At 37.5% G+C, this 15,430-nt stretch overlaps 1 protein-coding gene across 1 annotated transcript; it reads right to left on the reverse strand.

The window, feature by feature from the left end:
* Positions 1–4,547: 4,547 nt before the first annotated feature.
* Positions 4,548–14,984, reverse strand: rab35b (RAB35, member RAS oncogene family b). Its single transcript, XM_052094904.1, has 6 exons — positions 14,745–14,984; positions 10,887–10,937; positions 9,652–9,775; positions 7,565–7,689; positions 7,066–7,190; positions 4,548–5,367 (listed from the first exon to the last, which is right to left on the reverse strand). The coding sequence occupies exons 1-6, from the start codon at positions 14,794–14,796 to the stop codon at positions 5,239–5,241; spliced, it is 606 nt and encodes a 201-aa protein (XP_051950864.1). The 5' UTR covers positions 14,797–14,984; the 3' UTR covers positions 4,548–5,238.
* Positions 14,985–15,430: the final 446 nt, after the last annotated feature.

Below are 15,430 nucleotides of genomic sequence, written 5' to 3' on the forward strand. Positions count from 1 at the left end.
AAACTCAGTGTCTCTTTGCTTGACATCATGGGAAAATCAAAATAAATCAGCCAAGACCTCAGAAATAATGTTGTGGGCCACCAAAAGTCTGGTTCATGCTTGGGAGTAATTTCCAAACACCTGAAGGTACCACGTTCATCTGTACAAACAACAGTAGGCAAGTATATACACCATGGGACCACTCAGCCATCATACCGCTCAGGAAGGAGACGCATTCGGTCTCCTAAAGATAAACGTAGTTTGGTGCAAAAAGTGCAAATCAATCCCAGAACAACAGCAAACGACCTTGTGAAGATGTTGGAGGAAACAGGTGGACAAGTATCTATATCCACAGTAAAACGAATCCTATATTAACATAACCTGAAAGGCTGCTCTGCAAGGAAGAAGCCACTGCTCCAAAACAGACATAAAAAAGCCAGACTACAGTTTGCAAGTGCACATGGGGACAAAGATCTTACTTTATGTTTGTAGGAAAAAGGGAGAGGCTTGCAAGCCGAAGAACACCATCCCAACCGTGAAGCATGGGGGTGGCAGCATCATGTTGTGGGCGTGCTTTGCTGCAGAAGGGACTGGTGCACTTCACTAAATAGATGGCATCACGAGGAAGGAAAATTATGTGGATATACTGAAGCAACATCTCAAGACAACAGTCAGGAAGTTAAAAGCTTGGTTGCAAGTGGGTCTTCCAAATGGACAATGACCCCAAGCATACCTCAAGTTGTGGCAAAATGGCTTAATGACAACAATGTCAAGATATTGGAGTGACCATCACAAAGCACTGACCTCAATCTGATAATAATAATAATAATAATAATTAATAATTTATTATATTTATATAGCGCTTTTCGAGGCACTCAAAGCGCTTTACATAGTAAACCACCACCAGTGTGCAGCATCCATCTGGATGACGAAACAGCAGCCATAATGTGCCAGAACGCCCACCACACACCAGCTATTGGTGGAGAGGAGAGAGTAGAGTTATAGAGCCAATTAATGGATGGGGATTATTGGGAGGCCATGATTGAGAAGGGCCAATGGGGGCAATTTGTCCAGGACACCGTGGTTACACCCCTACTCTTTACAAAAAAGTGTACTGGGATCATTAATGACCACAGAGTCAGGAACTCGGTTTAACGTCTCATCCAAAAGACCATCCATCCATTTTTATAATATAGTGTCCCTGCCACTATACAGGGGTATTACAACCCACACAGACCACAGGGTGAGCACCCCCTACTGGACTCCCTAATACCACTACCAGCAGCATCATTAGTTTTCCCCATCCAGGTACTGCCCAGGCTCAATTTAAAGGCATTGCCAAATACTAACAAAGTGTATGTAAACTTCTGACCCACTGGGAATGTGATGAAAGAAATAAAAGCTGAAATAAATCCTTCTCTCTACTATTATTCTGACATTTCACATTCTTAAAATAAAGTAGTGATCCAAACTGACCTCAGACAGGGAATGTTTGCTATGATTAAATGTATTTGGCTAAGATGTATGCACACTTCTGACTTCAACAGTATGTATTAATTTTAGGAATAATACGATTTTTTTGCATTGTGACATTTTTACCATAATGCATCTGGATGGTTTACTTCTATAATTATTATAATAATTTTATTATAATTTAAAATGACAATACAGAGGGAGAACTACCATGATGTATAAACACTTTACAATTTAATACAAATATACATTTTTCACATTGCTGTAATGAGAATCAGGGGGTAAAATGTGCATAAATGCCATGAAAACAAGCACTTACCAAAAAATAGCTTCATTTTCCATTTGCAAAATATATTTTTTTTTCTATTGATTGGGAGTAAAATGATCTGGAAATGTTCTTAACAAGTTTAACCCAATAAAGCTCATTTTCCAATCCTATTTGTTTTAATGTAATGTGAAAAAAGCTAAATATTTATACGTCATAGTAGTATCTGTTGTACTGCCTTTAATGTATGCTGACGTAAATAAATATATGGTATATCAGATTATATTTTTCTCTGTAATACATAAGAAAATCATATTACAGAAATGAGAATTATCAATAAAGAATAATGGCTCAATATCAAAACCCCCAAATGTGAAAGATCTGGACTAATTGCACTAATGTAATTAGGGGAGAAATATGCTTAATTATCATTAAAATTGCCTTGTGAAAATATCATCAATATTTAATGCAAAATACAGCAATAAAATTAGCTTTCATTTTCTTTTTGCAAAATATAATTACTCACTTTATCCTTTTGATTTTAGGGTGAAATGTGACCTGGACCCGCCACTTATATCGGTAAATATGAGCAAAGGCGGCTGTGAAAATATGTCTTTATTGTTTATCCTTTTCATCTTTCATTCAAAATATTCACAAAAATATATCCTCTAATGGATATCAAACTACGGCAAACACAATACAAGTTTTATCCCAAAAATATTTATTTTCTCAAATATATGTGTGGCACAATTATTGGCACCCTTTAATACAATACTTGGCACTGCAAAATACATATTTTATTCTGGGATTTCCCCCCTTTTAATTATTTGACTTCAATTAAAGGTTGATTTTTGTGAATATTTTGAATGAAAGATCAAAAGGATAAACAATAAAGACAGATTTCACAGCCGCCTTTGCTCATATTTACCAAGGGCGCCAATACAAGTGGAGGGCACTGTAGATAAGGTCAATAAATGATAACTTAAGAGGGATGGCAGAAGTTAGTAAGGCAAAAACACATGGAGGGTATGCCATGAATAATGTCTCTAATCTGATCATATTACGGTCTGTTTAAAGGTGAACCTAAAGTCATACGTCTGGAATCACCCCTTTGGCTGAAACACTTCAACATAACATCTCCCTCGCATATATTACAACATATTACATTTGATATCAGCAACTCTTTGCTATCGTATATAAAAACAGTATTTGCTATTTGTGACGAGCATTTGATGGTCTTGATCATTGTGCTTTAAACAGATCTTCTAACAATGTGTAATAACACGTCATATGACACAATACACATCTAATATAAACATCACATTATTCAGATGCAGGAGATTCAATCATGCTCCTTTAGAAATGGATCACACAAAAAATGTTCATGGCATTTTAAACCTGTATGACTTCGTAACAAGTTTGTTGTACTTGGGAAAGGAAGTCATTTAGGTTTGGAACAACATGAGGGTGAATTTTATTTTTTGGGTGAACTATCCCTTTAACATTAGCTCCCATTAAAGAACCAGTACAAATCCGATGGTGCTAATGCAGCATCTGCAGAAATACTAAAACGGCAACAGCTGAAGCGGACTTCAGAGACTTCAGTGAGGGCTAATCTATGATCTTGGAAGGTTATTATGGCAGTATCTTCACCCGCTTTTCATCTTTACAGGAAAATGGAAGCCTGAAGCAGGTTCAAGACATAATGAATGTCGAAGAACACAACCTGAAGTCACTTCTCAACAGCACACAGACCTGCAGCTCTTCAACTGCAAGAGTTAACAGAGTGAACATCACAAAAACATGTCCGGGTCATATTTCACCCAAGCATCAAAACAAAATCAAGAATGAAGAAAATGAAGCCGCTTATTTGACCGTTAAGGTTTTTTAGCATTGTGACATTATTTTTAATATGCATTTTCACTTCGGAAATATGGATGTCCGAATTAATCAAAATGAAATGTCCAAATAAATCAATAAACACAAACTTATAGAGAGAAAAAAAAAAAACCTATTTTAAGATTTTCACACAATTCAAATTTAATTGACCAATCATAAAAAAAAAAAAATTTAAAAAAGAAAAAAAAGCCTATTTTAAGATTTTCACACATTTCAAATTTCCATCAAATTTAACTGACCAATCATAAAAAAAAAAATATATATATATATATATATATATATATATATATATATATATATTTTAATGCGTAAATCAGAAATATTTTCAAAAAACAACAATTATTAAATTAATAATTAAATCACTAAATAATTTAAGAAACGTCCTGTGCGTTTCATTTCAGCACTAGTTTGTGTCCATTTTCGCATCATCTTTGGGTCAACTTTTCATTTAAGCATGAGCATCGTGTCTTTTCATTTTCATGATTATTTATTTATTTATGACATTTTAAAATACCATTATGTAATTATTAATCCCATTATTTTGAGATGATTCTCATATTATCATTGTGATACAATATTTTCTTTACAAATCAGCACAAATTAAAAGGCAGCACAACAAAATACTATCTTGCTTTATAACCACTAAAGAATAATATATTGTTATTTGCAGTTCAGAAATTAGAGGGAATAATTGTTATGCAAATAATATATATATTAGTTGTAAAATGGCCTAGATTAAGTTTTTGGTATAATTGTAAAGAACACTTTAAAAAAAAAAATACAAAAAAAAAACAATTATTAAAAAAACAAACAAAAAATTAAAATATATATATATATATATATATATATATATATATATATATATATTTATTAATTATAGATTATTATAAAGAAACTGATTAAAAAATATATTTGTGTAATAATTGTTGTGCAAATAATGTAAAAATAAAATGGCCTTAATTTAATCAACCTTGATTTATAAATGTATTAGTTTAGATTTTGGGATGAAATATGACATGGACATGATCTTGTCAGGCTTCATGTGATTTTTACACCATGAGATGAAGAAACAGGTTTAAGGAAAGAGAGAAATTAAAGGATCACAACACAAAGAATCAATTCTGTCAGATGGATCACCGTCTACAAATCATCTAATAGTGAAGAATTCTTACAGTCGTTGGCATCTGTCAGTCTGTGTCGAGTCCATGTTAAGTGAATGTATGGAACTATACGATTATTAAAAAAAGGCCCAAATTTTTCTTGCAAAAAACCCCAAAAAACTGCCATTCCACAAAAAGGAGACAAAGAAGCCAAATAACAGCAATAAAATCACTCCTGAGATAAAAAGATATATACCGCTGTAGAATAAGCAAACAGGAATCTGCACGGTTTGGCGAACACGTCAGCTTGCAGGTCCTTCGACAAAGAAGGACGATCTTTTTATTAAATATCACGAATTCCACATAAAACTCCTTAACTCTAATAAAATCTGTACAGTTTCTTTTTTTTAAAGTCTTTGTGGTTTGTATGGATCCAAAAAAGGACTTGTTCTCCGCTGTGTCCGCACTGTGTTTATGTGAAATCATTCTGTGGTCCGTTTGCATGAGAAGACTGTAGATCCACTAGCAGCATTTTTTCTTTCTTTTGCTATTCTTGTTGAGTTTAATCACATCGTTTTGTTGTTGTTGCTGTTGTTTAGCCACAGACTCTTTCTTTGCCCGGAGCACCAGCTCTGTGATGCAGTTAAACATCTATAGAGACACACAGAAACATTACTGCATACCACAACAATAAAGAGGAGTACACTACAACGCTGGGCATTATAGCATTAAAAAGATCAATTATCATATTGTACAAATAACAAATATAACAATTACTCTACATAAGAACTAATTACACATTCAAACACAACAATCACTAAAGGTTTGCACAGCATGCAGACATGATGTCAGTAATGAGATTCACAGAGTGAGTTTCATTCTGTGCCATTTGAGTCATCATCATCGTGTCTGTATGATGTAATTGGCGCCATCTCCTGGTGGCCATATGTAATTCGAGTGATTGATTACATGACTCTCTGCCCAAATATATAGGTATATATAGGTAGTTTATATAGGTATTTTATTTCGTTGTGTAGTCTCATGTGGTCCTATGTTGGTCCTTTGTTGTTTTTATGTAGCACCATGGTCCTGGAGGAACGTTGTCTCGTTTTGCTGTGTACTGCACTAACTGTATATGGTTGAAACGACAATAAAAACCACTTGACTTGACATGGAGGACTATCACCGCTGGTTGGAGCAATATGAATTCGATTGGTTTAGCATTCCATGATGCTACAGTATTTCCGATGATGTCATCAGATCCAGGAAAGCTAACGTGTTTGATGCTATGTGCACATTATGTGGATTATCTAATGATCTATGCATCTGATTACTTTGTGGGAGGGCTAGTTTTAAAGATAATCCCTTCATCCAAGTAATGGTATGAGATATTTTGTGAAGTAATAAGAGAAAACACAGCATATATGCAACACCAACATAATTGTCAAAGGCATATACTTAGCTATTACTCACTACATTTTTGTCTGTGAGTTAAATGCAATATTTTTAATAAATGATCAAAACAGAAGACTTATTTGTCTGCAAATTTCAAAGCACTTGTTACTTTTGGTAATAATGCCTACATGCATTTTAAAGTAGAGCTTGTAAGCTTTTAAAAGATGCCCATTTTGTGTTGGTCAAGACTGTAGTTATTAATATTTTGAGGAATAATTTGTTTTTCCCCCATTAGAGCATTTGCTTCTGAGATTAAGGGTCTACTAATGTTAACAAAATGTAACATTTTTGAAAGTGCTACCCAATTATTTTAATTTTTTATTTAGCCAGGTTTTCTAAAAAGCATGTCTTCAGACTATTTGTATGATCTTACAGAAATTACAAAAATGCTTTTAGAGATGGTAAGATCGATTCATTTCTGTCCAAAACTACATTTCAATGAATCGATTCAACCTTTTGTTTGCATCATGTTGCAACATGTTCACGCGAGTCTTTGCATGTCATTTTAAAAACTCATTTTAAAAAGCCACTTGACTTCGAAAAGTTCAAAATATTTTAACTAAAAAAATATGTATAGGAAAATATTGCAGTTTATTTATATTTATTGTTATATTGGTACATAATGGAAACAACATAGAAAATGAAAATTGTGTTTATTAAGTGAAAAACAATACAGAAAAGTATGTGGCAATGAAGAGCATTTTTTAAACATCTTTGTTTATGGTGGAAAACGCAGAAATCAAAGCGTTTTCAAATGTAAACATCGTTACAAGCGCTGCTCTCCTGCATTTTAAATAGTAATGCATCAAACCCTTCCATCATTTCTTTAACTCTTCCCGCAGCCTTTTCACAACACAATCTGATTGGTTCTAAAACAGACCAATGAACACTCACCTCTTCCACGTTGACATTTTCTTTTGCGCTCGTCTCAAACAGACTGATGCCCATCTGCTCGGCAAACTTCTGCGCGTCGTTCGTCTCCACCACCTTTGAGTTCGGATCGTCATTTTTATTGCCCACTTAAGGGAGAAAAAGTGAATAAATTAACTACATTTATTTAAAGATCTCATTTAATGGAAAACAGAATTTTCTTGCTATTGTAAAAATAAGAGTTTGATGCCACAACTATGAGCTCATTAACATATGCCCCACCCCATTTACTTATTAATGCCTGCTTTGTATTCAGCAAACTGGGCCTGCCCGGATGAACAAGTAAACCACATTTCATATGCAAAGAGTTTGGCCAGTTCTAAAAGAGGTCCGGTATTGAAGGTACAGTTTAATTTTATGCTTCAGATAGATGGTGGCAAATGGTATTGGGAAATCCTTACATTATAAGTGGACAAATAAAATGCAACAAAGTAATGAAGAGTATTTGGCCCTTTTAACTCACCTAATATTCGACATACGTCATCACAGTTCTGGTTGATTTCGTGCAACCATCGTTTGACGTTGACAAAGGATTCAGCACTGGTGACATCATACACTACTATTACCCCGTGGGTTCCTCTGTAATACCTGTGAAAGGAAAAGAAAACTTCAAACTCAACAAACATTTCTCTCAATAGCCACCAAGGGGTGTAACCAAGAGCCAATGCCATGCCTTTCAATCTCTCGGCCAAAGTGAACAAAGCGATAGTCCTCAGATGTTAAACCACAGGCAGTCTCCAAACACACAAAGAACTCTTTGAAAGGCCTGTTTCAAGCCTCTTTGTCATTGGCCAAGCCAGTCACAGTTCTGCTTTAATGACAGGGACACAAACATTCATGGGCGGGTGTGTACACACACACACACACACACACACACACACTGAATCGCACAACTGAACACTGATGAAGCAGCATACACTCCCTCATTAGCTACAAAATGACCATCTGGCCTCAGGCCATTGCACACATAACATGTCACCACATTAATAGAAGACAAGTCCAAAATAGAGGTTGACCGATTGTGGATTTTGCCGATGCTGATAAATAAGATGGTGGAAAAGGCAGATTAATTGATAAAAAAAAAAAATTTCATCAATTTATAGAGTAATAAAAAACGTCTTATTCTTTCCTTACGATGAAGCAGAGGTCGACCAAAGGTGAATTGTGCCGATACCGGAAGCGAAGGTGAATATGCCGATAGCAGATTAACTGATCGATAGTTTTTTAAATACATTTATAGAATGTCAAGAACAGACAAAAATGGACAAAATTCCAATAATAACCAGAAAAAAAACTAAAGATTTGGTGCATAATGTGGGACAGAATCACTTATTTTGGGACTCTTATTTTGAAACGAGAGTAACTTGGCTCCATTACAATTATCTATACTTAATTTACCAAATTATACCCACACACAATGTGCTGCAGAGCGCGTTTCTACATAGTCTAATTTTTCTTTGCATGCCCTCGCTTTAATTTACAACACTATTTATCTAATGAAAATAACGAAATATGCATTGAAGTGAGGATAAAAGTATGGATGAATATTGTCAATGAAAGAACTGACACCCCACGAGGTGTCAGTGATTGGTTTTTATTTTGCCTCGAGAGGCACCTGTTATACAGTAGAAACAAGTAAACTCCTGTAAACTCCTGAGGCCGTTGCTGAAGCAAATACATTTTAAATAAAAAAAAACATCGGGATAGATTTTTGCAGATAACCGATAGTTCCAAAAATCAACTATTGGCACAAATTAATCAGTAAACAATTAGATATTGGTCTACCTCTACTTTGAAGAGCATAGACAATGAGGCTATAAGGGCCCAAAATGAACAAAATCCCAAAAGCAGTTTGTAACCGGACGGAGGGTGATTTTACACACACGGTCCCTTATCAGGCTAATCAAGCCTCCGAGAGGGATAAAGGCCGACTGCGGATGGTGGTGCAACAGAGAGAGGACGTTTACAGGCAGCTGTCTGTCCTATGTGTGCGTTTGTTTCTTTTGGTTTATTTCTTTATTAAACTATTATTTATATTGTCAAGCCGGTTCTCGCCGCCTCCTTTACACTGGTGCGGAAGATTCGGGAAGGAGGAGGGATACGCCGTAGTGGAGTTCTCACAGCTACCATTCACCCCAACGGAGCAGCCGTGGCCGTCTTCCGGGGTCTGAGACCGCTGACCACGAGCGAGGAGGGGCTCACTGCTGACCGCCTAGAGCGGGAGAACTGCTGCCACGGGCAGGGGAGACCCCTTCTGTTCCCCGAGCACGCAGTGGGGCTTCTGTCGTCCACTGTCGTCTTGCCACAGAGCAAAGAGTGTTAAAGCCTTTTTCTGGAAAGGCATATCAATGACATGGCCAGCAAACAGTCCGGATCTCAATCCAATTGAAAATTTATGTCCATGACAAGGCTCCATCCTGCAAAGCTGATCTGTCAACCGCTATTCGAGAAAGCTAGAAACCAGCTTGATGGAGAATATTGTTCAAGGTACACAGTCAAAACATGCTCCCACAGACCTTCCCTCTGTACATGTTGATTTACTGAACTTACGTAGACGTGATGGTTCTGAATCGCTCCTGTCCTGCCGTGTCCCAGATCTGCAGTTTCACCTTCTCTCCATTAATTTCCACCGTCCGGATCTTGAAGTCCACTCCTATAGTGGTGATGTAACTACCTACGACAGAAAACAAAACATTCATTGTCCTGCAATGCCACACGACTTCTACCAAGATTATAAGGGTATAAGTTGACCTCCAAAATAGAGGTCGAACAACAGTGGATTTTGCACATTTCCAGTTGGTGGAAAATGCTGAAAACCAATTACACGGCCATGTATTTTTTTTTAAATCGATTTATAGAATGACAAACTTCTTGCTTTTCCTTACTATGAAGAGCGCATACACTGAGGCTACAAGAGACCAAAATGAATAAAATCCCCAAATTCCTAAAACAATGAGAATAATACGATTTGGCACATTAAGTGGGACTTTTAACTATAACCTTGTGCGAGGACTCGCTATACGCAACGCATCATTTATACCGACTTAATACTGTTCACAAGACACTAAATTGTAATTTAAAGGGTTCAAATTCTGCCGCACCGAGTCATGTGACACAAAAGCATGCCGTCGATTTCCTTGTAGCGCTCGTATGGACGCAGTGCCAACAAAAGTGCCTCTGGTAAGAAATCTCTTTAGACTTCACCACTGAAACCCGTTTGGTTGCACAGACTAGTGTCTCTAGTTTCGTTTGATGTGCTAATTTAAATATTTCATTCATTTTTCACGCTTTGGTGCACTGCTAAAAAAGGACTCGGATGAGTGATGTGGAGCGGTTTTCAGACAGAAGTTCCAAAAACAAGTATTTTGAAAAGATTCATGCAGCACATGCAAGCCACTTGAGCATCACGAGCCGGCAGCGCTTCACTTTCGGTTAATCGCACGAGTAAACATGCCCAGTTCTGACTGCACGGATGACAGCCGACATTGGGTTTCATTTGTTTCTTTTTGCTTTCAGAACGTAATAAGGAAAACACCACTATTAATCCTTGAGATTTCCACAATACATGAAGGAAATTGTGAGTCTACAGGGTTTTATTCTACCCATTAATTCCCTTAATTAGTTCTCCGAACAATCTTCTGGAGAATATTTTAAAGATCATCACATGCTTCATCAGACAGAATATACCTATAATGATTAGTTCCAGAAAATGTCAAGGCTTTCACCAGCAACCCGATTAGCGAGCCCAGACACTTCATACTGAACGACACGTTCGTGCACCTTACCTGAAAAAGTGTTATCTGCAAAGCGCAGGAGTAGACTGCTCTTCCCAACACCTGCAAACAGACCAAATCAAAGAATGAAGAATGATGCTACATACGCTGCAACAGACAGTACCTAAGATAAACACTGGCTCCAGCATACCGTAAACATGGTTTCTAGCTGATCTTTTAGATTTACTGGTGAAAGATCAAACCTAAAATGCCATATATGTATTTGAGAAACATTTCTAATGGAAATAGCCCAGTATATAAAGACACATTGGCCAACTTTTGGCCAATTTTGAGATTATCAGATAACCATAGCTTGGCCAATTAACAGCATGCTAGTTTAAGAAGAAAGTATACATGAGAATGGAGTCTTTTGTTCTATAAAATGTCTAAAAATGACACTGCATTCGTTCAAGACTTCCATTTTTGAAAGACAAATAATTCTGTTCAGCCAGGTAACATGTAATCGATCCAAAATACTGATACAAATATTGGGAATGTAGCAAACGATTGCTCTTTGGAACATTTTTGAATCATGGTGGGATAACATCGATCATCAGGTTGTTCACGCCAGTTTGAGTGCATGCTTTCAGTAAAGCAAAAGACAGACAAACCAAATACTAATAAAATACCGAAATTCATGTTCATTTTTCAATCAATTGTTTCAAACAATTATGAGTTAAACTGACAGCATAAATGTTGATTAACACAAAAATGTGCTTAAAATAATATATATCATGTTTTTTTTGTCCTAAACTTCATTTAACGCATGCTACTTTGGACAGTTATGTCCAATTAGCATTAGTCAGAAATTAGCATTTATATCCCTTTTTGTAAAAAAAAAAAAAAGAAAAAAGATGCACTTACAATGGAAGTGAATAGGGCTGAGTAAAAATATTGCCGATGCGTCACGATCTTAGATTTTGATAACGATTCTTAAATCCCAAGATCGATCTTTCACTTTTGGGCAACCCTCTTTAATGCAAGAAGGTCACTTGCATTTGCGACCAAATATCAGGCTATTTGACTAAAAATGTCTATAATTACCCACTGGCTTGTAAATGTTCAGATTTCACTCACCAGTGATCGAGTAGTATAGTGGAGAATTTATTAGCACTGCGTAATGAGAGAAAACGTTTGGTTTAACTCATTCTGTGTGTCCAAAGACGAGATCCACGGATCCATATATCATTGAATAATGTCTCTTTTAACACACACTCTTTTGTGTTAATGTTGATGATTAAAAACAACAAAAAAGAAACATTTAATTCTATTCACAAATGGATGTGCTTAAGAAATCAAGCACACCTTCTGTCGTTATACACCCTAACTGGCTGATGCCGCTAGTCTTAAAGAGACAGTACCGACTAAGCATGTGTTCTACAGTTGAAGTTTACATACCCTTAGGTTGAAGTTATTAAAACTCATTTTTTAACCACACCACAGATTTCATATTAGCAAACTATAGTTTTGGCAAGTCGTTTAGGACATCTACTTTACGCATGACACGAGTAATATTTCCAACAATTGTTTACAGACCGATTGTTTCACTTTAAAATGACTATATCACAATTCCAGTGGGTCAGAAGTTTACATACACTAAATTAACTGTGCCTTTAAGCAGCTTGTAAAATTCCAGAAATTACGTTAAGCCTTTAGACAGTTAGCTTCTGATAGGCTAATTGGAGTCATTTGGGGGAGTACCTGTGGATGTATTTTAAGGCCTACTATCAAACTCAGTGCCTCTTTGCTTTACATCATCGGAAAATCTAAATAAATCAGCCAAGAAAAATTGTGGACCTCCACAAGTCTGGTTCATGCTTGGGAGATATTCCGAAATGCCTGAAGGTCTCACGTTCATCTGTACAAACAATAGTACGCAAGTATAAACACCATGTGACCACGCAACCATCACACCGCTCAGGAAGGAGACGCATTCAGTCTCCTAGATATGAACGTAGTTTGGTGCAAAAAGTGCAAATCAATCCCAGAACAACAGCAAAGGACCTTGTGAGTAAACAGGCAGACAAGTATCTATATCCACAGTAAACGAGTCCTATATCAACATAATCTGAAAGGCTGCTCAGCGAGGAAGAAGCCACTGCTCCAAAACCACCATAATAAAGCCAGACTACAGTTTGTATGTGCACATGGGGACAAAGATCTCACTTTATAAAGAAATGTCCTCTGGTTTGATTAAACAAATATTGAACTGTTTGGCCATAATGACCATTGCTATGTTTGGAGGAAAAAGGGTGAGGCTTGCAAGCTGAAGAACACCATCCCAACCGTGAAGCATACGGGTGGCAGCATCATGTTGTGGGGGTGCTTTGCTGCAGGAGGGACTGGTGCACTTCACAAAATAGATGTTATCATGAGGAAGGATATTTATGTGGATATATTGAAGAAACATCTCAAGACATCAGTCAGGAAGTTAAAGCTCGGTCGCAAACGGGTCTTCCAAATGGACAATGACCCCAATTGAGGCAAAATGGCTTAATGACAACAAAGTCAAGGTATTGGAGTGGCATCACAACGGAGGAGGAGCCCGGCCACCTGGAAGCGGAGGAACAGCCACCGACGGCGAGGAGAGTAGGAGCTCCTAGCCGACCGCCTGCAGCGGTCAGGGCCGCTGCCAGGGGTGGTGGGAGACCCCTACCAGCTGCTAAACATCAAGAGCGGGCCGTGAGTGGGGAGGGGCTCCCGGCCGACTACCGGGAATGTTTGGAGGGTTAAAAAGCAGAAATGTGATGCTTATAATTTAAAAAAAGCAAGTTTTTTAACATTTGTATTCTTTGAGATGTAAAGTAGTTTAAATTATCGTTTTTACGGTCGTTTTAGTGTTTCGCACTAAAATCACGATAACACACATATTGTTTACGTCTTGTTGCTATACTTTAAAACTGAAGTATTTTAACTCTCAAAAATTGGCCCCATTCAATTCCATTGCAAATGCTTCACACGAGAAGGTGCAAAGACTCGAACTGCAAGAGCCACAAGCTGTGATGGATGGTTAACAACTAGACAGAAAAACAGGACACACACACACACACACACACACACACACACACACACACACACACACACGCACAAACATGTGCTGACATCACCAACAGCCCATCAAATTAAGCAAAGTATAATACTCTTTTCTTATTTTAAATGTCATTGCATTCGATATCAATGCAAGTGTCTTCTGCAAAGAAATGCTTTTGGAGCTTTTCTCACTTTTCTGAGCCATTATTGCCCGATGGCTTTGAATCAACTAATGTCTTTGTGATTTTTGATGAATGCAAGAGGTCAGTTCCCCTCACCTCCCCACAGGTGTCCTAACAGAGGAACCACAGGTGGAGAACTATTCATATGTTACATCTGACAACCACAATACTCTATTGATTTGATCATTTTGGTAAATGACAATTGCTGTAATATTTTGCATCTAATGCAATGACATTCACACATTTTAGTGTGACTCAAAGTGTCCAAATAGTGGCACTCAATAGTGGGACCATTCTATATGTATATGTGCAATTCCACTATAAAAAGCATTAAAGTCTTTGCATTTGATCTGAGCATTTTTGTTAAGTTAGTAAACTAATTGAACTTTATATGCATGATGCAGGACTGAAATACGGACGATGAGATACTGAATCTCTGGCCTGTCTGATCTGAACAACCTAATCTAACACAATCAGCCCGTACAGCCGCAACACAATGATGAAACACTGTTATCTTTCTGTCAAATCAGCCCTGCGTTCATCTTAAAAGCATCTTTGATCATTCCGCTTTAACTGAGACACTTTCAAACCCCCCTTCATCGGATCGTGCAGCCTCGCCCGGGCCCGCTTCCCGTCCCTCATCCGCGGTTTCGCTTACCGCTGTCACCGATGATCAGCAGTTTGAAGAGGTGATCGTAGTCCCGCGCCATGCCGCTGGTCGGTGGCTTGAAGCCTGCGGCTTCGCTGCAACTTCACGCCTCTTTCCAACCCAACGCTTAGCCGGGAACCTGTCTGACGTCCCCTCCGGATAGAAGCGGAGGATTTCACCCGGCAAGATCCCAATCACAGACAGTTTTCAGTCGGGGTTTGGCGGTGTCAGCAGTCACTCAGAGCCGGAAACGGCGCTTCCTCCTGTGTCTGCTGCACCCAGCGCAGATGCCGCTGACCAATCAGAGCGCCGCTGCTGCTTCTCCTAGCCAATCAGAGCACTGCTGCCGCAGCTCTTAACCAATCAGAGTGCCCCGACGCGATACATTGTAACAGTCGTCAACAAGCCTGTGATACAAAATATCACAGACATATGAAGGATATGAAGTGACGTGTTCATGTTTGGCGTATAATTTATTATACATGTACTTTGCTTTATAATAGATGTAAAATAATTTATTTAACATAAATTGCATTGCACACATTTAATGACTTCTACTATGAATATTTTACGTTTTTCAATTAGTTCTTTTGTTTTTTGAGATTTCATTTCAACCGTTCTGAGATTGCATTTAAGGAAAATGTTTAATTTAATGGTAAACGTCTTGGGGGACAAACAACCTTAGAATGTCTTTA

The sequence above is a fragment of the Xyrauchen texanus genome, chromosome 27 (assembly GCF_025860055.1).
Source record: "Xyrauchen texanus isolate HMW12.3.18 chromosome 27, RBS_HiC_50CHRs, whole genome shotgun sequence".
Lineage (NCBI taxonomy): Eukaryota > Metazoa > Chordata > Actinopteri > Cypriniformes > Catostomidae > Xyrauchen > Xyrauchen texanus.

Excerpts from the sequence above, each read along its gene's own strand:
- rab35b (XM_052094904.1), bottom strand. The coding sequence starts at position 14,796 with ATGGCGCGGGACTACGATCACCTCTTCAAACTGCTGATCATCGGTGAC. Across the intron at positions 10,938-14,744 it reads GCTGATCATCGGTGACAGCG|GTGTTGGGAAGAGCAGTCTA; the intron begins GTAAGCGAAACC and ends GTCTGTTTGCAG. Across the intron at positions 7,191-7,564 it reads TGACGTATGTCGAATATTAG|TGGGCAATAAAAATGACGAT; the intron begins GTGAGTTAAAAG and ends TTCTCCCTTAAG.